Here is a 27,794-nt window from a genome sequence, read left to right on the forward strand (position 1 = left end):
CTAAAGACTGCTACTGGGTTTAGAAAGTGGGACGCGAGAGAGAAAAGTGGGGAGCGTATGTGCGCTGCCAGGGCATTGGAGCGCCTATTGCTTGGACAGAAGGGCAGAGTCTCAACTGGCCCAGTTTGGAGCCGTGGGGTCTGGCTGAGCTCGGCCCTTGCCTCCAGCGATCACTCGGGCTCCTCTTCCCCCGGGTTTCTGCTCTGAACTCCAGTTGTGGAGATTCTCCTCGGCCCGGGGCTGCCCGAGCGGACCAGGCTACAGGAGGGTTCGGACTGCGGGGCACGGCGGCTCCGGGCGCCACCGCCGACCCGGCTGCTAAACGTCCCGTCAGCGGAGCCGCCCGGCCCCCCGGTTCCGACACGGCGCTGCGGCCGGAAGCCGCTCCACAGGGCGGATCACTGGGTGCGTCCCTGGCCGCTGCTCTGGCCCGGCGGGGTTGGTGAGCGGCCGGGGGCCGGGAAGCGCCCAGCTCGGGGCACGGCGCAGCCACAGGGCCCAAGGCGCGGGGGTCACCGCCGGGAGGGGGAGCGAGGCCCGCCGCCCCCCCCCCTCAGGCCCAGCCGCGGATTGCAGCCTCCGCACACAGGGGGCGGGGCCCTCCAGCGCGCATGCTCGCGGCCCGAGGGGGCGGGGTTTTAGTCCTCTCAGGGTGCAGGGGCGGGGGCTCCTGCGCGGCGCACGCGAAGCGCCGTTTTCCGGGGCGCGGCCCAGGCATGAGGCAGCTGCCTGGAGGGCGCAGGCGTGGGTGGCCGCGAGGGCCGGGGGGCGTGGCCCCGCGGGGGGGGCGGGGCCGGGCCCCGAGCGCCGCCCTGGCCCGTTGGCTGCTGCCGGCGCGGGGAGGCGGAAGATGGCGGCGGCCGCGGCGGCGCTGCTCTCGGCCTGGTTCTGGAACGAGCGGTTCTGGCTGCCGCACAACGTCACCTGGGCGGACCTGGCGCGGGAGCCGGGCGCGGAGGGCGGCAGCGGCGTCCAGTACCCGCAGGCCGGGCACGTCCTCTCCGCCTTCCCGCTCGCGCTGGGCATCTTCGCCGTCAGGCTGCTGTTCGAGAGGTGAGCGCGGCCGGGCTCCCGCCCCGGGCCCGGCTCGGAGCGAGGCGGTCTGCGGGCCGGGCTGGCACCGCGCTCCAGAGCATCCCGGCCACCGGAGTGGAGGAGCCCCCCAGCCCTATGGCACCCCCCCCCAGACTCTGGGGACTGGAGCTGAGGAGCCCCCCAGCCCCTATGGCACAGACCCCCCGGACTCCCGGGGACCGGAGCTGAGGACCCCCTAGAGCTTCCCCCCCAGACTCCCGGGGACCGGAGCTGAGGAGGCCCCCCTGGCCCTATGGCACATACCCCCCGGACTCCTGGGGACCGGAGCTGAGGAGCCCCCCCGCCCCTATGGCACACACCTCCCGGGGACCGGCGCTGAGGACCCCCCCAGGGCCTCCCCCCCGGACTCCCGGGGACCGGAGCTGAGGACCCCCCAGAGCTTCCCTCCTAGACTCCCGGGGACCGGAGCGGAGCTGAGGAGCCCCCCAGCCCCTATGGCACCCCCCCCAGACTCTGGGGACTGGAGCTGAGGAGACCCCCCCGGCCCTATGGCACATACCCCCTGGACTCCTGGGGACCGGAGCTGAGGACCCCCCCAGGGCTTCCTCCCGGGACTCCCCGAGTTGAGGAGCCCCCCCAGGGCTTCCCCCCCGGACTTCCGGTTACCGGAGCGGAGGAGCCCCCCAGCCCCTATGGCACACATCCCCCGGACTTCCGGGACTCCCTGAACTGAGGAGCCCCCCCCCAGGGCTTCCCCCCACCGGACTCCCGGAGACTGGAGCTGAGGAGCCCCCCCAAGGGCTTCCCCCCACCGGACTCCCGGAGACTGGAGCTGAGGAGCCCCCCCGGGACTCCTGGAGCTGAGGAGCCCCCCCAGCCCTATGGCACACACGCCCCCCGGACTCTGGGGACTGGAGCGGAGGAGCCCCCCAGGGCTTCCCCCCCGGACTCCCGGGGACCGGAGCTGAGGACCCCCCCAGGGCCTCCCACCCGGACTCCTGGGGACTGGAGCTGAGGAGCCCCCCAGCCCCTATGGCACACGCCCCCCCAGGACTCCCGGGGACCGGAGCTGAGGACCCCCCAGAGCTTCCCCCCCAGACTCCCGGGGACCGGAGCGGAGCTGAGGAGCCCCCCAGCCCCTATGGCACACCCCCCCCAGACTCTGGGGACTGGAGCTGAGGACCCCCCCAGGGCTTCCCGCCCCGGACTCCCGGGGACCGGAGCTGAGGAGGCCCCCCCCGGCCCTATGGCACATACCCCCTGGACTCCCGGGGACCGGTGCTGAGGACCCCCCCAGGGCTTCCCCCCCGGACTCCCGGGACTCCCCGAGTTGAGGAGCCCCCCCCAGGCTTCCCCCCCGGACTCCTGGAGACTGGAGCTGAGGAGCCCCCCCCAGGGCTTCCCCCCACCGGACTCCCGGAGACTGGAGCTGAGGAGCCCCCCCGGGACTCCCGGAGCTGAGGAGCCCCCTCAGCCCCTATGGCACATATCCCCCGGGCTCCCAGGGACTGGAGCTGAGGAGCCTCCCCAGGGCTTCCCCCCTGGACTCCCGGGGACTGGAGCTGAGGAGCCTCCCCCCAGCCACTATGGCACACATCCCCCGGACTTCTGGGGACTGGAGCTGAGGACCCCCCCAGGGCTTCCCCCCTCCTGGGACTCCCGGAGCTGAGGAGCCCCCCCGGGGCCGGGCCTCCCCCTCCCGGGACTCCCGGAGCTGAGGAGCCCCCCCGGGGCCGGGCCTCCCCCTCCCGGGACTCCCGGAGCTGAGGAGCCCCCCCGGGGCCGGGCCTCCCCCTCCCGGGACTCCCGGAGCTGAGGAGCCCCCCCGGGGCCGGGCCTCCCCCTCCCGGGACTCCCGGAGCTGAGGAGCCCCCCCGGGGCCGGGCCTCCCCCTCCCGGGACTCCCGGAGCTGAGGAGCCCCCCCGGGGCCGGGCCTCCCCCTCCCGGAGCTGAGGAGCCCCCCCGGGGCCGGGCCTCCCCCTCCCGGAGCTGAGGAGCCCCCCCGGGGCCGGGCCTCCCCCTCCCGGAGCTGAGGAGCCCCCCCGGGGCCGGGCCTCCCCCTCCCGGAGCTGAGGAGCCCCCCCGGGGCCGGGCCTCCCCCTCCCGGAGCTGAGGAGCCCCCCCGGGGCCGGGCCTCCCCCTCCCGGAGCTGAGGAGCCCCCCCGGGGCCGGGCCTCCCCCTCCCGGAGCTGAGGAGCCCCCCCGGGGCCGGGCCTCCCCCTCCCGGAGCTGAGGAGCCCCCCCGGGGCCGGGCCTCCCCCTCCCGGAGCTGAGGAGCCCCCCCGGGGCCGGGCCTCCCCCTCCCGGAGCTGAGGAGCCCCCCCGGGGCCGGGCCTCCCCCTCCCGGAGCTGAGGAGCCCCCCCGGGGCCGGGCCTCCCCCTCCCGGAGCTGAGGAGCCCCCCCGGGGCCGGGCCTCCCCCTCCCGGAGCTGAGGAGCCCCCCCGGGGCCGGGCCTCCCCCTCCCGGAGCTGAGGAGCCCCCCCGGGGCCGGGCCTCCCCCTCCCGGAGCTGAGGAGCCCCCCCGGGGCCGGGCCTCCCCCTCCCGGAGCTGAGGAGCCCCCCCGGGGCCGGGCCTCCCCCTCCCGGGACTCCCGGAGCTGAGGAGCCCCCCCCGGGGCCGGGCCTCCCCCTCCCGGGACTCCCGGAGCTGAGGAGCCCCCCCGGGGCCGGGCCTCCCCCTCCCGGGACTCCCGGAGCTGAGGAGCCCCCCCCGGGGCCGGGCCTCCCCCTCCCGGGACTCCCGGAGCTGAGGAGCCCCCCCGGGGCCGGGCCTCCCCCTCCCGGGACTCCCGGAGCTGAGGAGCCCCCCCGGGCCTCCCCCTCCCGGGACTCCCGGAGCTGAGGAGCCCCCCCGGGCCTCCCCCTCCCGGGACTCCCGGAGCTGAGGAGCCCCCCCGGGCCTCCCCCTCCCGGGACTCCCGGAGCTGAGGTGCCCCCCCGGGGCCCCCTCCCGGGACTCCCGGAGCTGAGGAGCCCCCCCGGGGCCGGGCCTCCCGGGACTCCCGGAGCTGAGGAGCCCCCCCGGGGCCGGGCCTCCCGGGACTCCCGGAGCTGAGGAGCCCCCCCGGGGCCGGGCCTCCCCCTCCCGGGACTCCCGGAGCTGAGGGGCCCATCCCAGACTCCGAGGACTCCTGGAGCTGAGGAGCCCCTCCCCCCCTCCCGGAGCTGAGGAGCCCCCCCGTGACCCCCCCAGACTCCTGGGGACCGGAGCTGAGGAGCCCCCCCCCGAGCCCCCTCCTCGACTTCCTGGGGGTTGGGCTGGGCACCACACTCCAGAGCATCCCCGGGGACTGGAGCTGAGGAGTCCCTCCAAGCCTCTATGGCACACCCCCCCCGGACTTCCGGGGACCGGAGCTGAGGAGTACCCCCCCCAGTGACCCCCTCCCCAGACTCCTGGGGACCGGGCTGGGCACCACTCTCCAGAGCATCCCCAGGGACCAGAGCTGAGGAGCCCTCCCCCAGACCCCCATGGCACCCCCTGGGGGCAGGGCCCGGAACAGCTCTCTAGTGCATCCGCACGGACTGGAGCTGAGGAGCCAGCCTCCCCCCCCCCAACCTCTAGAACAGTGGCTCTCAAACTTTTTAACTGGTGACCCCTTCCACCTAGCAAGCCTCTGAGTGTGACCCCCCCTTATAAATTATAATCACTTTTTATATATTTAACATCATTATAAATGCTGGAGGCAAAGCGGGGTTTGAGGTGGAGGTTAACAGCTCGCAGCCCCCCATGTAATAACCTCGTGACCCCCTGAGGGGGGCACAAACCTCTGTTCTTTGAACCCCTGCTCTAGAGAACTGTCCCTGTCTCCAAGAACATCCCTAGGGACTAGAGCTGAGGAATTGGCCCCTCAGTGCACTCCCTCCCATGGGGAAAGGGCTAGGAAGAACTTTCCATAGAATTTTCCAGCACCTCACAGGGTATGCTCCCAGCTGGCCAGGGAGAGCTTTCCAGAGCCCACATAGGCCTGGGTGCCCCACAGGATATGCCTAGAGCACCCTGGGAGTAAGGTTGGGGATTGGTTTCCAGAGCATCTTCCAGCCCCACAGGAACCAGAGCTGTGCATCTCCCGCCCTTGGGGGTTCCACCATTCATCTGTTCAGAGGACATCTTCCCACTAAACTCAGGTGCCCCTCAGGCTCCCAAATCCTCAGGATCAGAGACCTGCATCTTTAGATGTTGTATGTCAGGGAATGGGAGAGGTACCTCTTGGTGTGGTACCTGGGGGTATCTGCCTATCAGTAAAGGCCAGACAATGATATTTCCTTATGTACCTGAAATATTGTGAGTATTAATAGCCATGAGACCCTGGGGGATTTTCAGCTATATGGTAGTATGGAAGCCTTATTTGTGTGTGAATTGCTATCTTCTGACCAGCCAGTTTATGTCTAATGCCTTCTGCAGTTCAGAAATACTGTTATGATTCTGAGCAGGGTGACAGATTGACATTGGTAGAAATTGAAGTCCTCTTTATCCACTGGAAAAATATAGCATGGGCAATAGCAGGGCAAGCTTCCTCCACTCTGCTCTTCCAGTGTATCTCAAATCTGAATGTACGCAGGTTTCATTCAGTCCTTGGCCCCTTTTCTCAGACTGCCAGTGAGGGAGCACGGTAGTCCCAACTGTGGCACTAGTTTTTGTGATGAGGGACACCTATCCATGAGAGAGCTGATGGATACCCACCAAACTCTCTTTGCACAGGTCACCAAACAGCCTTTGGGTACCTATGGGTACATCTACACAGCAAAAAAAGACCTGGAGTAATGAGTCTCATAGCCTGGATCCACTGACTCAGACTCGCCTGTGGGCTAAAAATAGGAGGTGTGCCATGTTGGGGCCGGAGCCCAGGCTCTGAAATCCAGTGAGGAGATTGGTCTCAGAGTGCGGGCTCCAGCCTGAGCCCAAATGTCTGTTTCTATCTTTAGCCCTGCAGCATAAGCCCTGTGAGCCTGTGTCACCTGACTCGGGCTTGGAGGTTTGGTGCCTCAGAGTTTTGGTGGTTTGTTTTGCTATGTAGATGTACCCCCCAACTCTCGATCATTGACAACATGGCTGCAGTTTGACAATGGCTATCCCATAACCCTTTCATCCTCTCATTAAAATACACTTATTTGCTGCCAATGTGCTCTTGTGCAGCCCTCCGAGCACAGCACGTATGTGTTTGGAATAATCTCTTGTTTTCACTACTACTTTCATAGTTTTGATGATCTGAGAAGATGTAGTTTTGACCCTTGTGTTATACAGGGGTTCTCAAACTGGGGGTCAGGACCCCTCGGGGTTGTGAGGCTGTTACATGGGGGGTCATGAACTGTCAGCCTTCACCCCAAACCTCGCTTGCCTTCAGCATTTATAATGGTGTTAAATATATTAAAAAGAGTTTTTAATGTATAAGGGGGGTCGCACTCGGAGGCTTGCTATGTGAAAGGGGTCACCAGTACAAAAGTCTGAGAACCCCTATGTTATAAAGAGTGTACTCTGACATGTGTGAAGACACATGAAGATTCTTAATGATCTCTTCATCCAGATGTCTTGTTGGAGCTGCCAGGTTAGCTGTGTCAGGGACATACTCTATGAAATGTTCAGTCCACACTCGCTAATATCACATCACACAATTTTAAATGTGTTTTATCTCTGGATTCTGGATGTGCAAATTAATTTTTTTTGCTAATGCTCTGTGAACTTGCCATTCTGTGGTGCACTTGCTAGATTTTGAATCTTCTTTACGTGCAGTTCAAAGATGGATGTGAGGCTTGTGGGGTTTAATTCAAAACATTTATGCAAAAGCGCATCTGCACATCTCAATGTGTGATTTAGGATATAGAAACTTCAATTGCATTTACCACTTGGCCTGCACACGTGTTGGTCAGGCTGAAGTGCTGCTTCTGTATTACAGTTGCTAATCTCAAACTGTTGTATAGGTTGATGCTATTTAGCAGTTCTCTTGTTCATTCTCAAAGCTCTTTGTTACAGCTTTATCTACAATGAAGAAAGGGAGAACTGGGGGTGTAGGAACAGCATCCTGTGTAAAAACACACAAAACCTGAAAGCATAGAATATTATTCATATTAGTGTCAACGGCATGAAGAAAGGGAAATGTACTGAACAATATCCTAAAGTAATTCTTTGAGGTTGCACCCAGTTAGGATTTAAAAAACACACACACTACACTGTTACCATCTGAGGCTTTCTCACTGAAGGATGTGGGGAGTTGTTTGCCCAATCCCATTTAGTCTATAAAACATGAAGCTTTGTCATTTCTCATGATGCTTGCTTCATGTACAGAAAACCATATTTAAGTTTGCATGAAAATAAAATGGAATATTACATAACACTAGAAAATGCAGGGAGCTGCTTTGAATTTGCAGAGAAATTCACAACATGATCTAGGGCTTTTCCATCTTTGAAGTCTGACATCCAGATCTGTTGATGCTTCAGGCTTGTGATGATTCTGCAAAGTACTCTGAGGATTCAATTTTCTTTTATTTCAGTGCCTGTAAATCTAGAAAAATTGTGATTGTAGGCTAACCCGGGATAGTTTCTTCAGACAAGTGAAATGCAATTGCTTGCTGCTGTCCTGCACTTGAATATTTTGAGTGCTCTGTCCATCACTGCATCTGACCCAAAGCTAAAGATAAAAAGTGGTTAGCTCTGCCACAGTTTCCTTGTAAAACTCACCAGAGGGCAGAAAAAAATAGGTGACTTGCCCACCTGGTCTGTTACTTTTGTTAAACTCCTCCTAGTTCCAAGCAAATAATTGCACCTATGTTGCATTTTGATGATGGAGGCCCTGCATATGGTTTAAAAAAACATTGGAATCTCTTCTCATTAGGGTTTCAGATTATTCATAAATAATAGACTTGAAAATGTTCATTCTTCTCATGTGGTGCATGAGTTCCCTGATTTTCTCATTGTACAGCCAAGTGCAGGTGAGATTTTATGCATAGGTGACACAGAAAGGAGGTATTTGGCATTGTTTCCCAAAGGGCTTTTACACAGGGAGACAACAGAGGAGAACTAACCAGGTTGCTTTGGTTTTTTCAGTAAATAGTTAGATAGAAGAATGATTCATGGTAGTTAATTTATCTGTGCAACAGGGCCAAAACCTTTTATTTATGAAAAGGGCTGTAGAAGGAAACTGACTAGGGAACGAGTCAGTTTCCTTTTGCAGACTTTATATGTAAAGTGCTATGGGTGTTGAGCCCACATAAGTGATCTAGGACATCAAAGAAGGGTGGTGGGTGAAGGAGAGAAGCAGAAAAAGGAAAAATAGAACAGTAACAGAAAAAGCAACCATCTTCCCTTCTGTCTCTCCCTCCCCTTCTCCCTCCATCCTGCCCTCCCAAAAAAAAAAAAAAAAGTGGGGGAGACAAGCATCCCAGAATTCCTTTGCTCTGCCTTCTGATGCTCCTCTTATGAAGCATCATGCCATCCAATGCAAAGGACCTGGGGCACAGTTCCCATCTTAGTGTGCCAGGGCTGGCCCTGGTCAAGTGTCCACACTCAGTAGCAAACAATGACAGGAAATTTTGTGATGGAATGTTCCCTGTTGCCGGGGTCAGGATGGAATCCCTCCTCCTCTTCCCATGTACAGCACTGAATAACTGGCCCAGGATATTGGTTTTGGGGAGAAGTGCAGAAGATTATAATTTTCCTTTGAAGCATCAGGTATTAGCTGCTGTTAGAGACAAGAGTACCACACTTGATCTAGTACAGGGGCTTCCATGTTAACACTTTTTTCATCATCACCGTAACTTCTGGGTTATGTTTCCTGGCTTTGTGGTTCATCTACATCTGAGAGCTTTTCTATATCTTTAATGAATGTTTTCATACCTCTACCCCACTGTAGGTCAGGTTTAGTTTGTATTTTGCAAAAGCATATTGTCAGAGACACCGGTCGTGCTGATGCCTAGCTTGTTTTTCTAAACTCTCTGCCTATTAATTTCATTGGGTGATCCCAGGTCCTTGTGTTGTGAAGGGGTAAACAACACTGCTTTATTCACTTTCTTCACATCATTCGTGATCTTACAGATCTCCATTATATCCCCCCTTAGTAGTCTCTTATTTAAGATTAACAGTTCCAATCTTTAATCTCTCCTCATGCGGGAGTTGTTCCATAGTCCCAATAATGTTTATTGCCCTTCTCTGTATTTTTCCAATTCTAATGTATCCTTTTTTTTTTTTTGAGATGGGGTGATCAGAACTGCAGTCACTATTCAACGTATGGGCTTTATATAATGGCATTGTAATATTTATTGTTTTATCCATCCCTTTTCTAATGGTTCCTAACATTGTTTTTTGACTGCTGCTGCAAATTAAGCAGCTGTTTTCACAGAATATCCACAATGACTCCAAGAACTCTTTCTTGGCCAATTCAGACCCCCCCATCATTAGTATAGTTGGGACTGTTTTCCAATATACATTACTTTGCATTTATCAACCCTTCCCTTCTCCCACCTCACCACTTAGAACATGTCATAAACATTCACATTTATCTAATAAAATCCCATTGTGCACATACCATCTTCCAGGCCTTGGGAATTATTAAATCAAATGGCTTCCTTGACACACAATTGGCAGTAACACTGATGACTCAGAGATTGAACTGTATTTGCAGTTCTTTTGCTTTCTGTGGCTTCTTCCTCCTCTCATTCCCCCATTCTTTCTTCAGCGTTATGAGGAAATGTGGGTTTTCTTCCTTGAATGTTTTGTTACAGCAACACACAAGTTTCTCTTCTAACTGAATGTCATCTAGATGCAGAGAGCAGTTTACAAAGAGATCTGTGACTCTTTAAGTTGACTGTAAACAAGGAGGTGCCCCTACTGAGCTGGGGCCTGCAATGTATTCTTCCTATAATTTGCTCATACTGATTACTTCAGAATGCATGGAAACTCCTAGGTACCCTTTCAGTTCCTCCAAGGAGCTAAGGGGATCTGCAGTGTGTTCCTGTCTGGCTAAGAAACCTCCCTGGATTTTTGCTTCACATAAGGCAGAATGGAAAATTAGTGTCTTGTAAATCATTTACAATCCTAATACAGTGAGATTATGAAGGAGAGAGTCTGCACAGAGGCTCAGCCTCTTATCTTGAGAGTGCAATTTGGTAATTGGATCCCAACTGCTGAAAGGTGCATCGATCATAAATTTTATTATCTGGGAAAGTTTTTTGTGTGTATGTCTTTTCTTTCAAGCTGGGGTGGAAACTCAGCAGGCAAAATAGAACGTTGCCCTGTGGGAGGTTGGATTTGGGAAGAAGAGCTCGCCAGAGAAGATATTTGTTCTCTATAGGAGGAAGAAAAGACAGAAAGCAGAACACTCAGACTTCCCAACCTCCATTTTGTCCCCATTTTCTGCCTTGGTTGTCCATCAGGCAGACAGGGAAGGTGGTTGTCTGGATATTTTTGGGAGAGTAGAAAGTTAGACTGGGCATTTGGGTGAGAATTGAGTGAACAAAATACATCTCCAGTGGGATGAATCACAATGCCTTATTAATTCTGAGAGTGCTTCCCTGGCAGGTTTCAGAGTCGGTAGGACAGCTCATTTTGAGGTATTTTGACTTGCCATTGACTTTTTAAAGAGGTATATTGATACTTCCATCTCTCCCAGTTCTGGAATCTGTAGCACCTGTGTTGCTGCGGACTGACCTGACCTAGTCTGCATTCACCTTGTGATATATGTCTCCTGTAGCATTAGGGTATGTCTACACTGCAGTGTAAGCTCAGGGTTAGTAGAACTTGAGTTAGCAGACCCTGGGTTTGTTAGCGTTGGGCTTGAGTGTCTACGCTCATTTGTAACCCCAGGTTAGGAGTTGTTGAACTCTGGGTCCCAAACTGTGTGTCCAGCGTATCCCCCTGGGGTCCAACCACCCATATCCTAGACTTCCTAGTGCCCTCCCAATATGTGCCCAGTAGCCTTTTGTTGGAGGGAAAGCTTGACCGTCCAGCAGATGAAGATAGCCAGCCTATGGGATTGTGGAATACTTTTAGTGGACTCCCAGATCATGAATCTAGTGGGGCTAGGTCTACACTGCAAAGCAACAGGGTTAGAACTCTGGACATCAGCTTGATTCAGGCTCAGACATTCCACTCCTGTGGAATCATGGGATCTGGATTAGCATGATTTGTGCATAGATGGAAGGAGAGGTTAGGCTTGAGCCTGAGTTCAAATACTAGGCTTATGTTGCTGTGTAGACATACTCTTAGAGAGAGACAGAATAGTTGTTCAGATACTTTTCCACATGCTGAAACTTCAGGCCCCTGGAATGCTTTTTGCCAGTTTTGGGCAAGTTACTAACATCTAAGTTTCCCTGTCTCTAAAATGGTGTTAGTGATACTTGGTATGCTTTGGAATGTACTTTGAAATCCTCTAATTAAAAGTGCTGTTCAAGTTCAAAGTATGAAGATCACTGCACTTGTGCTCTGCAGTGACCTGTTGTGGATGCCATCTCTAGCTGTGGGTTGTTTGTTGCATATTGTAGTATGGCGCTTGTAATATACAGTTTGCTAATATTTGTCAACAATAAATGCATTGTACAGAATTTGACAACCCAATTCACAAGTACAGATTCCTGATATCTAACCTAAAAACTAAGTTGCATTGCTCTTTCCATAGTGAGAGTTGGTTGCGTATTAGATTTATTGCTTTTGTGTTCAGCCTTCAAAGCAATCATGCTCAAATGAGTGATAAGTAATTCAGCTCAGGGAATGTTCTGTGGGTTGTAAGCAGACAGGAGTTCTTTGGGAACGGTGGGCAGGAGGACCAGGGGCATTTCTAAAACATTTAATCTTGATCTTTCATCCAGTCCACATGATGATGATTTTAGTTAAGTTTCCTCCACTTAATACCTTACAGCTGTGCAGCAGAATCAACAACACAATTAGCACACACAAACAGAGTATCAGAGGGGTAGCCGTGTTAGTCTGGATCTGTAAAAGCAGCAAAGAATCCTGTGGCACCTTATAGACTAACAGACGTTTTGGAGCATGAGCTTTTGTGGGTGAATGCCCACTTCGTCAGATGCATGTGAACAGAGAAACACCTCCATTAAAACTCAGTCAGTTGACTGGACCTGTAAAAGGTGAGAGAAAAATAACAAATATGGGACAAACAATAGTTAAATTAAAAATCAGTGTTTGTAGTAGAGCATCATCTTGAGGTATTTAAGTGTGAAAAGTTGGACTGAGAGAGGTCTGAGGGGTGGGTGGGAAAGAGTCCCACGTCCACCACAGGAAAGGTGCATCTGCCTACCAACCTGAGAAGCAATGGTGAGAAAAGTGAAAAGCAGGCCTTTTAAGAGTGAAGCATGATTTTGGGTGACGAACTTGAGGTACCTTAAGAATTTCAGAAAGTGCTGAGCGCCTGCCCTCTAATAATCAGCTGCCTTAAAGGTGTGTCAAGATGTGTGCACAAAATCACTAGTCTCTCTCAAAAAAAATCTTGGCCATTATTTGACCCCCTGGGTCAAGATTCCAGGAGAGAGTCTTTAATGTATCTGAGGCCTATAAAGTTTAGGGCTGTAAAAATGAAACAAAAAGAAAATGTGTCAAATTACAATCATTCTCTCCACCTTTATAGGCACCCAGTGTAAAGAATGCAGGCCCAGTATTGCTTAAACTAATGAGCAGACATGTTGCTACCTTTTGAGCAAGCTGCGAGTGATGGAGGTTCCTTGCTTAGAGTTGCAGTAATCGTCTTGAAGCTACATGCTGCTGTTACAAGGTTGTAATGGGATATAGTGCTAAGGTTGTGCAAATTGTGCATCTGAAAATCCACTCTTGGTGCCCAGGGAACATTCCAAAGTGACATCATGATTTTTGAGCTTGCTCCCACAGAGTCCCCTTAAGTGGGAACATACAAGGATGTTCTCTTTATCTTGACAACCTCTACCCAGTAGCAGGACTGATTTTCTCAGAGTTGAGAGAATCTTATCCAACTGGCAAAACAGAGACCGTACTTGGAGCCATAGAGCAAGAAAAATATAACGGCCTGCGGATAATATTTATTCTACTTTTAATTATGGTTACGCATCAAATATGCCCACCCTGGACAGGAAATTGCTAGCAACCGCCATGTTGGAAGACGGTTGTTGGTCGCAGTGTTGGTTGAAAACACTGTTGCTAGCAGAGTTAATAAAGATACAGTAGAGGCAGAGCCCAAATACACTCTCTTAAAAGTGATGATGAATTCCACAGCTGTCACTGAGTTTCCCACCTGTTTCTTAGGCTTTGTCTACACTACCTTGCTTTTAGCAACACGGCTGTGCCGCCATAGCAGTGCTGCTGAAAGGTGCACAAGGTAGCTGCAGTTTGTCGGCAGGAGAAAGCTCTACTGCAAACAGTCCACACACACACCCCCCCCCACGAGTGGCAGCGGCTTTGTTGGCAGGAGAGTGCTGCTGCCAACAAAGTGCTGTTCACACCTGCGCTTTTCCTCTGTAAAACTTTTGTCATTCGGGGGGATGTTTTTTAACACCCCTGAATGACAAAAGTGTTGCTGACAAAGTTCCAGTCTAGACAAAGCCTTAGACACAGCCTGCCTCTACTGCTGTCTGTACCCCCATTTGCTTGTGTTGCTTCTTATCCATGTGCTTTTTGCTATGCACTCAGCATTCCTTTATTGCTGCTATGTACGTTTTCTGTGTGCTTGTCTGAGCAAGCCAAGCTCTGTTACATTCATAGCCTGGAGCAACCTTTTATTACTTCTAAATACTCATCTCACCTTTTGATTTTTTTTTTAATAAGCTGTGTTTTCCCTAGGCCATTTAGAAAAAAAAAACCTTTGTTTTCGAAGAATTCAACTATCCAGGAATATCCTGGTATGAAGTTTTGGTAACAAAATAACATGGCTGTCAGCCTAAAGTTATCACCCTCAAAACATTTTTTTATGTCCCAAGAAATAATTTTTATCCCTTATCTATGTATCTTTCTATTAAGAGGTAGTTAGTAAATTAATGGTTTGATTTCTCCATCTCCCTCCTCCCACCCCCATGCCTCAATCTTGAGTTTTAAAATAATTCCACAACAATAGTGGTGAAAATATTTGAGACCCATGTAAGATTGAAACCAATATTTGTCTCCACTTATTTGAGCCCATGGGGAGAGGGATAGCTCAGTGGTTTGAGCATTGGCCTGCTAAACCCAGGGTTGTGAGTTAGAGATCTGGGGCAAAATCGGTACTTGGTCCTGCTAGTGAAGGCAGGGGGCTGGACTCGGTGACCTTTCAAGGTCCCTTCCAGTTCTAGGAGATAGGTATATCTCCAGTTATATTTATATTTATATATTTATTTATCCTTTTAAAAAGAAACATTCTGAATTAAATTTGGTTAGGGTTTTTTTTTTTTAATACGTTGACAGACAATAAACTGAGAGGAGTCAAGATCTTTAACCTTAGCTTTGGCTTAGTTCTAATCAAAGAGCTGCTGGTAACATACCACAAAATGAAATAAAAATGCTTGAGATCTTAAGGTTCCATGTATATGCTATATAGCCACAGTTGTAACTAGCTTTTTATTTGTCTAACATCGCTTCATCCCACTGAAGAGGACACCTGAGGGTGATCCGATCAGAAGGTTGGTATGTTCCAGCAAGAAACATTGTTTTTCCATAAGAATTTGATATAGATCATGACTGCTCTGCTAGAGCCATTCTAAATTGGGCAAATACAAATAGCATGTGTTTGCCCTAATGCAGCTGCTGCTGTTTTGTTTTGTTCCATCCTAGAATACTCAAGGAGCTGACTGAGGAGATACGAGTCATTAGCAATTGACTTTGAAAAGTCATGGAAGACAGGAGATATTCCAGAAGCCTGGAAAAGGGCAAATCTAGTGCCCATCTATAAAAAGGGAAATAAGGACAACCCAGGGAATTACAGGCCAGTCAGTTCTGTACCTGGAAAGATAATGGAGCACATAATTAAGCAATCAGTTTGTAAACACCTAGAAGATAATAAGGTGATAAGTGACAGCATGGATTTGTCAAGAACAAATTGTGTCAAACCAACCCGATAGCTTTCTTTGACAGGGTAACAAGCCTTGTGGATAGTAGGGAAGTGGTAGATGTGCTATATCTTGACTTTAGTAAAGCTTTTGATACCGTCTCGCATGACCTTCTCATAAATAAACTAGGGATACAGATGGAGCTACTATAAGGTGGGTGCATAACTGGTTGGAAAATCTTTTTGAGAGAGTAGTTATCAGTAGTTCACAGTCATGCTGGAAAGGCATAATGAGTGAGGTCCCACAGCGATCAGTTCTGGATCACCAAAGTATCCACAGTTCTCTTTGCAGTGGAGGTGCGGTCACCACTGAGTATCACGTGCAGTTCTTTGTAGAGCCAGCAGCTTGTGGGCACAGCACGGGAGCGACGGTTTGCCTCCCATGCCTTGTGGTAGGCGTTCCACAGCTCCTTCACTTTGGCCTGGTCTACACTACGCATTTATATCGAATTTAGCAGCGTTAAACCGATTTAACCCTGCACCTGTCCACGCAATGCAGCCCTTTATATCGATATAAAGGACACTTAAAACTGATTTCTGTACTCCTCCCCGATGAGAGGAGTAGCGCTGAAATCGGTATTGCCATTTCGAATTAGGATTAGTGTGGCCGCAATTCGACGGTATTGGCCTCCGGGAGCTATCTCACAGTGCACCGTTGTAACTGCTCTGGACAGCAATCTGAACTCAGATGCACTGGCCAGGTAGACAGGAAAAGCATGTGAACTTTTGAATTTAATATCCTGTTTGCTGAGCGTGCAGAGCTGATCAGCACAGGTGACCATGCAGTCCCAGAATCAAAAAAGAGCTCCAGCATGGATTGTACGGGAGTTACTGAATCTGATCTCTGTATGGGGAGATGAATCTGTTCTATCAGAACTCCGTTCCAATAAAAAAAATCTCCAAGGCTATGCTGGACAGAAGCCACAACAGGGACTCAACACAGTGCTGCGTGAAATTTAAGGAGCTGAGACAAGCATACCAGAAAGCCAAAGAATGAAATGGATGCTCATGGAGGGAGGGGAGACTGACGACTGTAGCCATCTCACAGTTCCTGCACTCTCCGAAAACCATTTGAATTCTTGGCTGAGTCTCAAAGCCTGAAGGGTCAAAAACATTGTCACAGGTGGTTCAGGGTATATGTCGTCAGCCCACCCCCTGAAAGCAAAGGGGAAAAATAGTTTCTCGCCTTTTTTCAATGTCACCGTATGTCTACTGGATGCTGCTGGCAGACGCAGTGTTGCAACACTACACAGCAGCATCCCCTTGCCTTGTGGACGGCAGACGGTACAGTATGACCGTGGGTGCTCCTGTCTGGCCTCGGTAAGGTCGGCTGGGGGCGCCTGGGCAAAAATGGGAATGACTCTAGGTCACTCTCTTCTTTAAGTTTTATCTAATGGAGATTCAGTCCTGCCTGGAATATGATACCAGCTGGAGGCTTCTGCCTGAGGCTGCTCTCCCCCGTCAGCAGCACCGTGCGGTCGCACCTGCTCCTTGCTACCAGGGATCACAGATACTTGTACCTCTACATTTTGCTGCAAATAAAAAAATTAAGCTGCCGTTTAGAACTGTCCCCCAACACACACATCCTGGGACATTTTTTATTTTACCAGTGTCAGTCAAAGGCCCACACACAAATGTAGATTCAGTCCTCCCTGTGCCTCTATCATAGTGCTTGTCACAGATTCCCATTTTCATCTATAGGCTGAGGAAGTGCAAAATGGTGGTTCACTCTACTTTGCTATAAGCCAACCGCCCTCCCCTCCCCCCTTTGATCTCTGTTTGCAGAGGCAATAAAGTCAGTGTTGTTTCTTCATTCATTCATTCTTTATTACTTCATCACACAAATTGGGAGATAACTGCCACGGTAGGCCAGGAGAGGAGGGAAGCAACGGGTGTTGTTGCAGGGGCACCCCCTAGAATGGCATGCAGCTGATCATTTCGGTGGGATGTCTGGGGCTCTGACCCGGAGCGGCCATTTGCCTCTCTGGTTCTTTAGTAGGCTTGCCTGATATCCTAGGCAGGACTGACTCTCCATTAGACAAAACTTAAAGAAGAGAGTGACCAGGGGAGTCATTCCCATTTCTGTCCAGGTGCCCCCGACTGACCTCACCGAGGCTGGCCAGGAGCACCCATGACAGCAGCAGATGGTACAGTAGAGCTGGTAACCATCCTTGCTAATTTGCAAAGGGATGCTTCTGTGTAGCACTGCAGTACCGCATCTGTTAGCAGCATCCAGTAGACATATGGTGACAGTGAAAAAAGGCTGAACAGGCTCCATGGTTGCCGTGCTATGGCATCTGCCCAGGGAAAAGGGTGCGAAATGATTGTCTGCTGTTGCTTTCACGGAGAGAGGATTGACTGACAACATTTAACCATAACCACCCGTGACAAATTTTTGGCCCCATCAGGCTTTGGGATCTCAATCGAGAATTCCAAAGGGTGGGGGAGACTGCGGGAACTATGGCATAGCTACCCACAGTGCAACGCTCCGGAAATCGACACTAGCCTCGATACATGGACTAATTAGTGTACTTAGTGTGGCTGTGTGCCCTCGACTTTATACAATCTGTTTCCAAAAATCAGTTTCTGTAAAATCGGAATAATCCTGTAGTGTAGACATACCCTTAGTTTAGACATTCACACCTATGTGAGCTTTTGTTTTTCAGGCCCTCCTTTGTGAGTGACATACACTGACTAAAGGCAGTGTCTATGGTATGGGTGCTACAATGGCACTGCAGTGGAGCCATAGTGTAGACTCTCCATACAATGATGGAAGGGGGTTTTGCAGTGCTGCACGAATTCCACCTCCCTGAATGCCGGTAACTAGATCAACAGAAGCATTCTGCAGCAGGGGTAGGTTGGCATGACTTTGTTCAGGGGGTGACTTTTCCACACCTCTGAGCATCATAGCTATCTCAACCTAACTTCTAAGCATAGACCAGGCGTAATGTTCTTATTTAGTAGCTCAGCTAGTGTTGACGATGACGATTGTAGCGTATGCAAGGGTTTGTTTTCACTGTCATGTTAACTCTAGTTATAATTCGTGTTGCCTCCAACTTGAATCTTCTCAATTTACAAAACCCCTTAACCTGAGTATGGTGATGCTTTTAACTATAGGTGGCTGTCCCGTCGTGGGGTACAGAGCACAACTTGTCTTCTGCTAACACAGTCACTGTGCCACTTCAGTTTTATTTAGCAGTGTTGCTAGTCTCACTTGTTATTTACACTTGAGTTAACTCTGCAGTGAAAAGGTACCCTATGGCTTCAACATCACTTTAGAATTTGCCCCGTTCAATTAATTTAAATATTTACATTGGTGTTTTTACTGCTTTCTGTTCTTGCTTAGGGTTTTTTTTATCTGTTGATCTGCGTTAAAAAAATAAGCATCCTCTCTGGACCAGGGGAAATACTGCATTTTAGGCTTTATTTATAAAACAGAGGTAGTGTTTATTAATAATCACCTCTCCTTAGACTCTGCAGAGACTCTTAGACTGTAGGGAGGGAGCAACCTTTTAGCTTCCTGTAAGGGTGCAGACTCACCGCTGCGGTGCCTCCTGCTGGTCGTCATCAGGAATTAGTTCATTTTCCAGCCAGGAGTACCCTTTGCAGGCCGGTGATCCACCTTACCTCACCCTGGCCCCCGTGTCCCTCCCAGGACCCAGTGTCCCTTTACTGGGTTTCTGCCCCTCCTTGCAGAACCCCCTCAGTCTCAGGGTCTCCCGCACCCACTATCCCGATTTTGCCTCTCTGTTCAGCTACTGCCAGTCCCTGTCTAGTCCCCGCTCACTGGGGCAGACTGCAGTGTACGCCACTCATCATAGGCAAAGGGGGTTTTGGACCTGCTTCCTCTGCCTAACCATGGGCTGTCCCCTGCAACCCAGTACCTAACAGGCCTTACCAGGCCTGCAGTGTGGGACTTTCCTAGGCTGGAGTTCCCAGCAACTCTGGCCCTTCCCCAGCCCTGCTCCAATCCAGGTTTCATACTTAGCACCTTGCAGCCAGGCCCTTATCCCTCTACAGGCAGAGGGAGACTGACTAGGCTTCTGGCTCAGTGCCTCTTTTAGGGGCCAGCTGAGGCCTGATTAGGGTGAGGCCACAGCTGAAGCTGCCTCCCAATAAGCCTAGTAGCTTTTCCCCTACCACAGCCCTCTCCCAGAGCTGTCTTTAAACCCCTCAGGGCAGGAGCGAGTGACCACCCCGCTACACTCCCATATCTAGAGTTCTTTAATTCAGTGACAATTCTACATACCTCTTCCAGCCAGGAAGTAGCAGAGGTTCAGGGGCTGTTCACTTTTTCCTGGTGCTTCAGCTGAAAGGGAGAGTCATGAATAACCCCTCTTCCTGTTGTGAAAGCTATTGTTCCACTTACTGTGATAGTTCAGAATCATCTCCAGATTATATGTGGCGTTTCAATGCATGTTTTCAAATTAACTTTCTCTAGAGCAGTGTGTGGAGAGGAACAGGAAAGATCATAGAAAATAAAACTGGAAGGGACCTTGAGAAGTCATCAAGTCTAGCCTCTTGCTCTGAGGCACGATCAAGTAACTCTAGAACCATCCCTGACAAGTGTTTGTCCAATGTGCTCTTACACATTGAACAAACATTGGGAGGGATAGCTCAGTGGTTTGAGCATTGGCCTGCTAAACCCAGGGTTGTGAGTTCAATCCTTGAGGGGGCCATTTAGAGATCTGGGTCAAAAATCTGTCAGGGGGTTGGACTAGAGGACCTCTTGCGGTCCTTTCCAACCCTGAGATTTAAAAAAAAATATTTTTTGGTTGGGGGGGAGGGATAGTTCAGTGGTTTGAGCATTGGCTTGCTAAACCCAGGGTTGTGAGTTCAATCCTTGAGGTGGCCACTTAGGGATCTGGGGCAAAAATCAGTACTTGGTCCTGCTAGTGAAGGCAGGGGGCTGGACTCAATGACCTTTTGAGGTCCCTTCCAGTTCTAGGAGATAGGTTTATCTCCAGTTGTTGTTGTCGTTATTATTATAAAAACCTTTAGTGATGGGAATTCCACAACCTTCCTTGGAAGCCTATTCCAGAGCTTAAGAACTATTCTTATAGTTAGTTAGAAAGCTTTTCCTAATATCTAACCTAAATCTTCCTTTACTTCTCATCTTACCATCAGTGGAAACGAAGAACAATTGATTACTCTCTTTATAAAAGCCTAACATATTTGAAGACTTGTCAGGTCCGTCCTGTTAGAAGTTACCATTTAAGTAATGAAGAAACTCTGTTTTTTGTTTACACTTGGTGACCTGTTATCATATGTTAGAAATAAAACCTCTTATCTATCAATAAAACTAAATTATTTTGGTAGATTGGAATCTCCACATTGGGCAGGAACAACCTGAAATTAATACCGTACTCTTCCCTGTTTATGACAAACTCTCTCTCTGAGATTGACTCTTCTCGGTCATCCTTCTCTTCTCTGGCGCAAGAACACCTCTAAACTGGAAATCTTGTCCCTAGAGGGAGGGTGGTATTAAATAGACCAGAACTGAAGTGGATATTTATTGAATCAGGACAATACCCCTGCATCGGCCGGGAGAGGTTAAATTCAGTAGTGTCTGTAAAGTACTTGGAGGCCTGTGCTGGCAGGCACTATATTGATGCAGGCACGTTTTGGTCAGAATCTAAATATTAATACTCTACAAGAATGATGTTCTGAAGGATGCTTTGCTTCTTTGGGCACCGATTGCATCATCTTCATATGAAAAAGTAGTGTGTCTGCACTCCTCTTTCAGGCCAGAAGGTGCTTTTCAGAGTGTCACAGCTATGGAAAGGACAGTGCTCAGAGTTGAAAGGGGCCTACTCAAGTTTTCAAGATTAACTACATGCCTCTCCCTCTCCATGACTTTTTAGGTATATATTTCTACCCTAGACTTTATGAGCAACTTCTTCCATTTCTTTCTTCCTACCATTTTCCAGGATTATGTGGCTTCTGTTTTAAAGAGTTATGGATTATTGGGAGTTGGTTTTAAAATGCTGGTGATGTATACCTTTATTCACTGGACTCTAGGCTCTTTACAAACTTTAATTCGAGCCTCACAACATCCATGGCAGGCAGAGCTGGGAATAGAAACCGGGTTTCCCAATCCTGTGTCTTAACCACAAGGCCATCTTTACCCTCTTCTTCCTTAAGGAGTACTCTCAAATTCTCTAACACTTGTCCCATATGTTACAATTATGTAGCCATTCAGAAGTATTTCAAACTCTAGTTCAAATAAGTTGGTTGCTCCCTCCATTTCTAGAGGTAGTTCTTCCAGATCTCAGGTGAGAAACATTAGTGAGGAAGCTTGTCCTGCTGCAGCCGCTCTAGTTCTGTGAATGTGCAGCAGACCCTGGTCTGCAGGGCTCCATCTAGCATCTTTCATAAGCACTAAAACCCTCCGCTGATGAGAATAAAAATGCTATAATACAAACTGACCAAAGAGACTATCCTGTAACGCTCTGCCCCATCTGTTCTCACTGCATTACTCTGTTCCTTGGCATTGGCATAAGGAGATCCTGGTGCCATCAATTTATACAGTACCAGTTTGAAAAATGTTGCACTGGGCACAAGGGGTGCATCTCTTGAAAAGTGTTTGGGTAGTATGGACTATTTGTGTCCATTCAGAGCCAAGATAATTTAGTCATAGAGAAGGGGAATTAATTTCTTATTTTAATCGGACTCTTCCTTTTGGACTTTCAGGTTTATTGCCAAACCATGTGCCATAAAGCTTGGCATTCAAGACAATGGACCTCACAGAGTTCAGCCCAATGCAATTCTAGAGAAAGTGTTTACATCCATCACTAAGGTAAGTCACTCTTCAGGTTCTGCGAGAGGTTCAGGCATATAAATGAGAACTGGGCCTCTTTTCTTTTGTCGCCGTAGGGAAATACACTTGCAGCTCACATAACTCTCTGGGAATTAGTGTACAAAAAAAACCGGTTTCTCTTGGTAACTTTTGCTCCTTGCTTTAGTTCACACACGACTGTGTCCACCTCCTTTCCTGTTTCTTGCAGTGACTTGAGTTCTGTCTGTGTTTGAGCCTCAGTATTGCAAGCAGAAGAGTGGTCTGATGTGAATGAAGTGAGAATCCAGGCCCCTGAATTTCTGTACAGGGTGTAACTCTCAAATTTCCAGTATTCACTCTTTCCTTAGAAGTTACCACTCTCTTCCTTGGGGATCATTCTTGTGCTGGTCTTGCTAATCAGTCCCACAGATGCCTTCTTCATATTACTTCTGCAGACTTGGGTAGCTTATCACTACAGAAATCTAGTTGTAGAAAGAAAGCAGTTCAGTAATAAATGCTAACAGAGTCCGGTTGAGGGATAGACCATTGAATTTTGGCAGTATATTTTCTTCTGGTTATTCTTTTGCAAAAAAGGTGAACATCATTCTGGGACGTATTAGTAGCAGCGTTGTAAGCAAGACATGAGAAGTAATTTTTCCACTCTACTCTGCGCTGATTAGGCCTCAACTGGAGTACTGTGTCCAGTTTTGGACACCACATTTCAGGAACGATGTGGACAAATTGGAGAGAATCCAGAGAAGAGAAACAAAAATGATTAAAGGTCTAGAAAGAATGACCTATGAGGAAAGATTGAGAAAAATAGGTTTGTTTAGCCTGGAAAAGAGAAGACCGAGAGGGGACATAACAGTTTTCAAGTATGTAAAAGTTGGTTACAAGGAGGCAGGAGAAAAATTGTTGTTCGTAACCTCTGAGGATAGAACAAGAAGCAATGGGGTTAGGTTGGGCTTTAGGAAGAACTTCCTAACTCTGAGTGGTTAAGCACTGGAATAAATTGCCTAGGGAGGTTGTAGAATCTCTATCATTGGAGATTTTTAAGAACAGGTTAAGCCAACATCTGTTAGGAATGGTCTAGATAATACGTAGTCTTGCCATGAGTGCAGGGGACTGGACTAGATGACCTCTCGTGACTTCCAATCCTATGGCTGAGAGGAATCATAGAATCACTCTTTCATTTGAATATCTGCCTGTTATGTTGTTTCATTATCGAATGACCTGAATCCTGCAGATTGTCCATAATTTCTTGAATACTGATTGTTAAACTGATAAAATCACAGACTCTCGTGTAAGGAAATAAAATAGAGACTTCTGTATTCAGATATGGTAACATTGCCAGGTGTTCTGAGAGAGACTGTTCTTAGTGAGTGCAAGGGAAGATGTTAGTGTCCTCAGTAAAAACTAGTCTCGTTGAAGCTTAATGCGGTCTGTTATGCAGCCTGAGTTGAGATAAGTAGAAGGAGATTTGTGGTTTGCCAGTGTTAGGGAGAAAGCTCATGTATCAGTGTCTTTGAAAGTAATGCTGAAAATGAAACACGCACCCAGGAGTGGGGACTGCGCTGTTCAGAACTTAAACAAAACTTAATTAGCCTGGACTGCTACAGCTGTTATTTACTATGGGCTTAGATCTGAGGAATCAGCATAGAGGATGACACTGATGTGGAAAAAATTTACCACCTCTTCTGAAACTAGTGTTCTATAAAACAGGCCTTATGACTTTTCCTTTTAAATGAGTGCATCTGCACTCCCAATGCAGAAACATCCTTTCCAGGTAGCCCAAGCCCCTAAAGTCTACATGAAAGGGAAAATGGGTGTAATGGAATTGCAGGAAGGTGGCAGTAGTTCTAGCACTTCACCCTTAGAGCAAAGATTTTTCTGTCATTCAGATTATATTGAACAACATGTGGTGGCCCTCTTTGCTAGTTCAGCACTCTGCATATCAGTCCGGTTTTGTAGGTAAACGTAAGTTGTGAAACCTATTTAGCTTCTTTTGGTTGTAACAGTTCTCTGGCAAAGCTTAATAAAAGGACTAAAACTAACTTGACCTACCTCAACAGTGGTCATTTGTAAAGGTTTAGTTCATTTTGTCTGCTCTTCTATACTAACTCATGTCACTATTTAAAAAAACAAAATCTATACCAGTGAAGACCCCAGTCAGAGATTGAGGTAAGTATCATATTGTACATGTGAGAGAATTCTGTTATATTTGTGAAGTTACAAACAGCAATCAGCAGAAATGTCAACATCTGTGTATTATGCCTGTGGAATTCATAAACATTTAAGATTGGCCAAATCTGAGCCCTTATTTCAAATCAAGAGATGTTGTCATGTCATGACTATGCACTCCTGCTATTCCTAGGGGGATTCAACTGACCATTCATATCAGTGGAAAGCTCAGTTTTTTTTTATGCAGGTTGCTGCTGATAGACCAGACCAGCTTGCTAAAAATTCCCTATGTACTATACTGTGGAATGCTATTTACACAGGAAACAATTTACCAGCTACTAGTGTTACTGTTCTTTGTTGCTGTTGGCAGAATTGGAGGAGAAATAGGGGAGGAAATATTGAACCCACTTACTTTTAAATAATGTATCTGAATTCTTGTTATGGTGGGCAACGTGTGTGAAGGTTAAACATGAATAAATTTTTTTTACTGGTTAGAGTTCAACAGATTTCTCCTTCTAAAATTGAATTTTTATCAGATGACACCTTTCCTAGCATGATTTTTTATTCACTGTCTCTACATCTCAATTTTGTGACAGAGGTCAGGGTTTAGAGGGGAAATGTCTCAGACAAAAGATTTGAAAGAGAAAGAAGTCTCTGTGGAAGATTGGGGAGGCAGAAGAAATGTCTGACTTTTGTTTCATTTCTTCTCAGTATCCAGATGGAAGAAGGTTAGAAGGTTTGTCAAAGCAGCTAGACTGGGATGTTCGAAAGATCCAGCGCTGGTTTCGTCATCGTAGGAACCAGGACAAACCCACCATCCTCACTAAGTTTTGTGAGAGCATGTAGGTTTGTGCAGAGCCCAAAATATGGCCTCAATTCAAGCTCCAGCTGCATGTTGTATTTTAAGTGAAATTTTTGAATTTTTAATATAATTTGGTGTCTTTTGGTGCTATGGGAAGTGTAAAGATGTGCATGTCTCTCTTTGTCAGGATACAATGTTGCATGGGTTTTTGTCCCTTGTGTCCCCTGCAGGTTGTCCGTCTTTGGATGCCACTCAGTCCTCTGAGAAGCAGCTAGGTCAGCCTCCTTTCAGGCGAACAAAATGTCCAGCTGTAGTCCAGAGTGCAAAAAAAACCCCTACCCTGTAGGCCTTGTGCTCAGCTTCTCCTGAAGTTCCACTGTCTTTACTTATCAAGTACACTAGCCTCCAGCAGTCTCTGGCACTTCAGCCTTTCCCAGGAGCCCCCTTTCATGTCTTCTCTCTGCAGCTTTTCTCTAGACTGAATTCTCTCAGCCTATTGATAACTCAACAGTCACCCAGGCCTTATCCCCTGATCCTTCTTTAGTCCCACCCTCTCTCACTGACAAGTAACTAATTAGTGCCCAGGTGGAGTGACTGTGCCTAACTGGCCTTTAACGCTTTCTCACAGGTGATGGGGGTTCACCTCATCACAGGGAGAAAAATGCCAACCTAACAAGTTTCCACCCAGACAATAGAGAGAAAATTAGAATGGTTTTTAGCATGCTGTTATATCAATTCTCTCATAATCAACAAAGTTGATATACAACGAGGAGTTCCACTCCATAGACTGCTCGACTATGATGCGAAGCGTTGCTATCTGGTCCGTGCATGATCTATTCTGCCGGAAACCTGCCTGTTCATCTTGTAGCTGTGGATCGACGGCATCCTTCATGCTCTCTAAGAGGACTCGGTTGAAGACCTTCCCTGGCACCGACAGGAGTGTGATTCCTCTATAATTGGCACAGTTGCTAAGATCTCCTTTCTTGGGGATTTTGATGAGATATCCCTCTTTCCAGCCTACCGGAATCACTTCTTCTTCCCATGTCGAGAGACCCTCTGGAAGCTCCTTCGGCACTACGGCAGCCCAGCAAAGGTGGTCAACCTGATCAAGAACTCATATGACGGTATACACTGTAGAGTGATCCATGGAGGGCAGCTTACTAACAGCTTCCAGGTGCAAACTGGAGTCAGGCAAGGATGCTTGTTGTCACCACTTCTTTCTCCTCGTCATCGATTGGATTATGAAGACATCCACTTACGAGCGTAGGAACGGAATCCAGTGGACGTTGTGGACCCAGCTTGATGACCTGGACTTTGCTGACGACCTTGTGCTCCTTTCGCACAGTAAACAGCAGATGCAAGAGAAGACCAACGTAGTGGCAGCCACGTCATCACAGGTTGGCCTCAACATTCACAAGGACAAGACCAAGATCCTTAGGATTAACTCCATCAGCAATGACCCAGTCACACTGAATGGAAGCCCCTTGGAAGAAGTGCAGTCCTTCACCTACCTAGGTAGCATCATCGACCAGCAGGGTGGCACAGACGCAGACATCAAAGTAAGGATTGGTAAGGCAAGAGCAGCCTTCTTACAGCTCAAGAACATCTGGAGCTCCAGAGAGCTGTCTTTGGCAATAAAAATTCGACTGTTCAACTCCAATGTGAAATCAGTCCTACTGTATGGAGCTGAAACCTGGAGGACAACCAAAACAACCATCAGGAAGATCCAGACCTTCATTAATAGCTGCCTCAGAAGGATTCTCCAGATCCGCTGGCCAGACACCATCAGTAACATCCACCTCCTGGAGAGGACCTGTCAACTCCCAGCAGAGGAAGAAATCAGAAGGAGAAGGTGGGGTTGGATAGGACATACACTACGTAAGCAGCCAGCTAACATCACCAGACAGGCACTGCGGTGGAACCCCCAAGGCAAGCGGAAAAGAGGCCGTCCAAGAAACACCTGGCGACGCAACCTTCAGGCTGATAGCAAAAAAATGGGCTATACCTGGAACCAGCTAGAGCGAATGGCCCAGGATAGAGGTCTCTGGAGATCTGTGGTTGGCGGCCCATACCCCGATTGGGGTGACGGGCATGAGTGAGTGAGTATATCAATTGATATGTGTGCCATGAAAGACCAGGACAGCTTTACAGGAATATTTATGGTCTCAATGGCCAATGATCCCTTTCTAGGAGAGGCTTGCATAGTGGACCATCTCTCATGCAGATGGTAACACTTCACCTTGTGTATTCAACTGAGTAACTCCCTTCAAGACAAGGGTGAGCTTTCTGGACAGTCTGATTTCTTAGACAAGACACTTTCCTGAACTAATTTCATGGCTTAGGCAATGGCACATGTTGACTTGACAGTTTTTGGATTCTTGTTCCATCTCACTCTCACTTCAGTCCATTATGTTGCTCTTTGCTTCTTTCTGTCTAGGTCAGGGGTCGGCAGCCTTCGGCACGCAGCCCATCAGGGTAATCTGCTGGCGGGCCACGAGACATTTTGTTTATGTTGACTGTCTGCAGGCACAGCCCCCCACAGCTCCCAGGGGCCGCGGTTCGCCGTTCCCGGCCAATGGGAGCCGCAGGAAGCGGTGGCCAGCACGTCCTTGCAGCCTGCTCCACTTCCTGCACCTCCCATTGCCTGGGAATGGCAAACCGCAGCCCCTGGGAGCTATGGGGGCCATGCCTCCGGACAGTCAACGTAAACAAAATGTCTCGCGGCCCGCCAGCGGATTACCCTGATGGGCTGCATGCCAAAGGTTGCCGATATCTGGCCTAGGTACTTACATGACCCCCGCCCCCGTTGCTGTAGTTTCGGAACACTTTTCCCTGCTCCTTCTGTGGTGGTTTCTCTTTCCTAATCACTTCCTTAATATCCTCATGTAATTCTTACCCAACAGTCCTCCCCTCTTCCCCCTGCAAGTAAAGCTTTGTATACTTAAAGGCACCAGATATGAACCAATAGGAATGGGAGGAGGACTTCCCCTATATCTGCCTTAATTGGCTTG

General features: G+C 49.4%; 1 protein-coding gene across 2 annotated transcripts in view; it reads left to right on the forward strand.

The window, feature by feature from the left end:
• The first annotated feature begins 813 nt into the window (after nucleotides 1-813).
• Nucleotides 814-27,794, forward strand: part of CERS5 (ceramide synthase 5) — a 43,747-nt gene continuing 16,766 nt past the window's right edge. For both annotated transcript variants that reach the window (XR_007769809.1, XM_050925369.1), the window contains exons 1-3: nucleotides 814-1,053; nucleotides 21,716-21,821; nucleotides 24,693-24,823. Coding sequence is in view for 1 of the 2 variants with exons in the window: in XM_050925369.1 (XP_050781326.1) it covers nucleotides 851-1,053; nucleotides 21,716-21,821; nucleotides 24,693-24,823 (440 nt within the window). In the remaining variant the exon portion in view is untranslated. The remainder of the gene's footprint in view (nucleotides 1,054-21,715; nucleotides 21,822-24,692; nucleotides 24,824-27,794) is intronic.

This window comes from Gopherus flavomarginatus, chromosome 16, assembly GCF_025201925.1.
Source record: "Gopherus flavomarginatus isolate rGopFla2 chromosome 16, rGopFla2.mat.asm, whole genome shotgun sequence".
Taxonomy (NCBI): domain Eukaryota; kingdom Metazoa; phylum Chordata; order Testudines; family Testudinidae; genus Gopherus; species Gopherus flavomarginatus.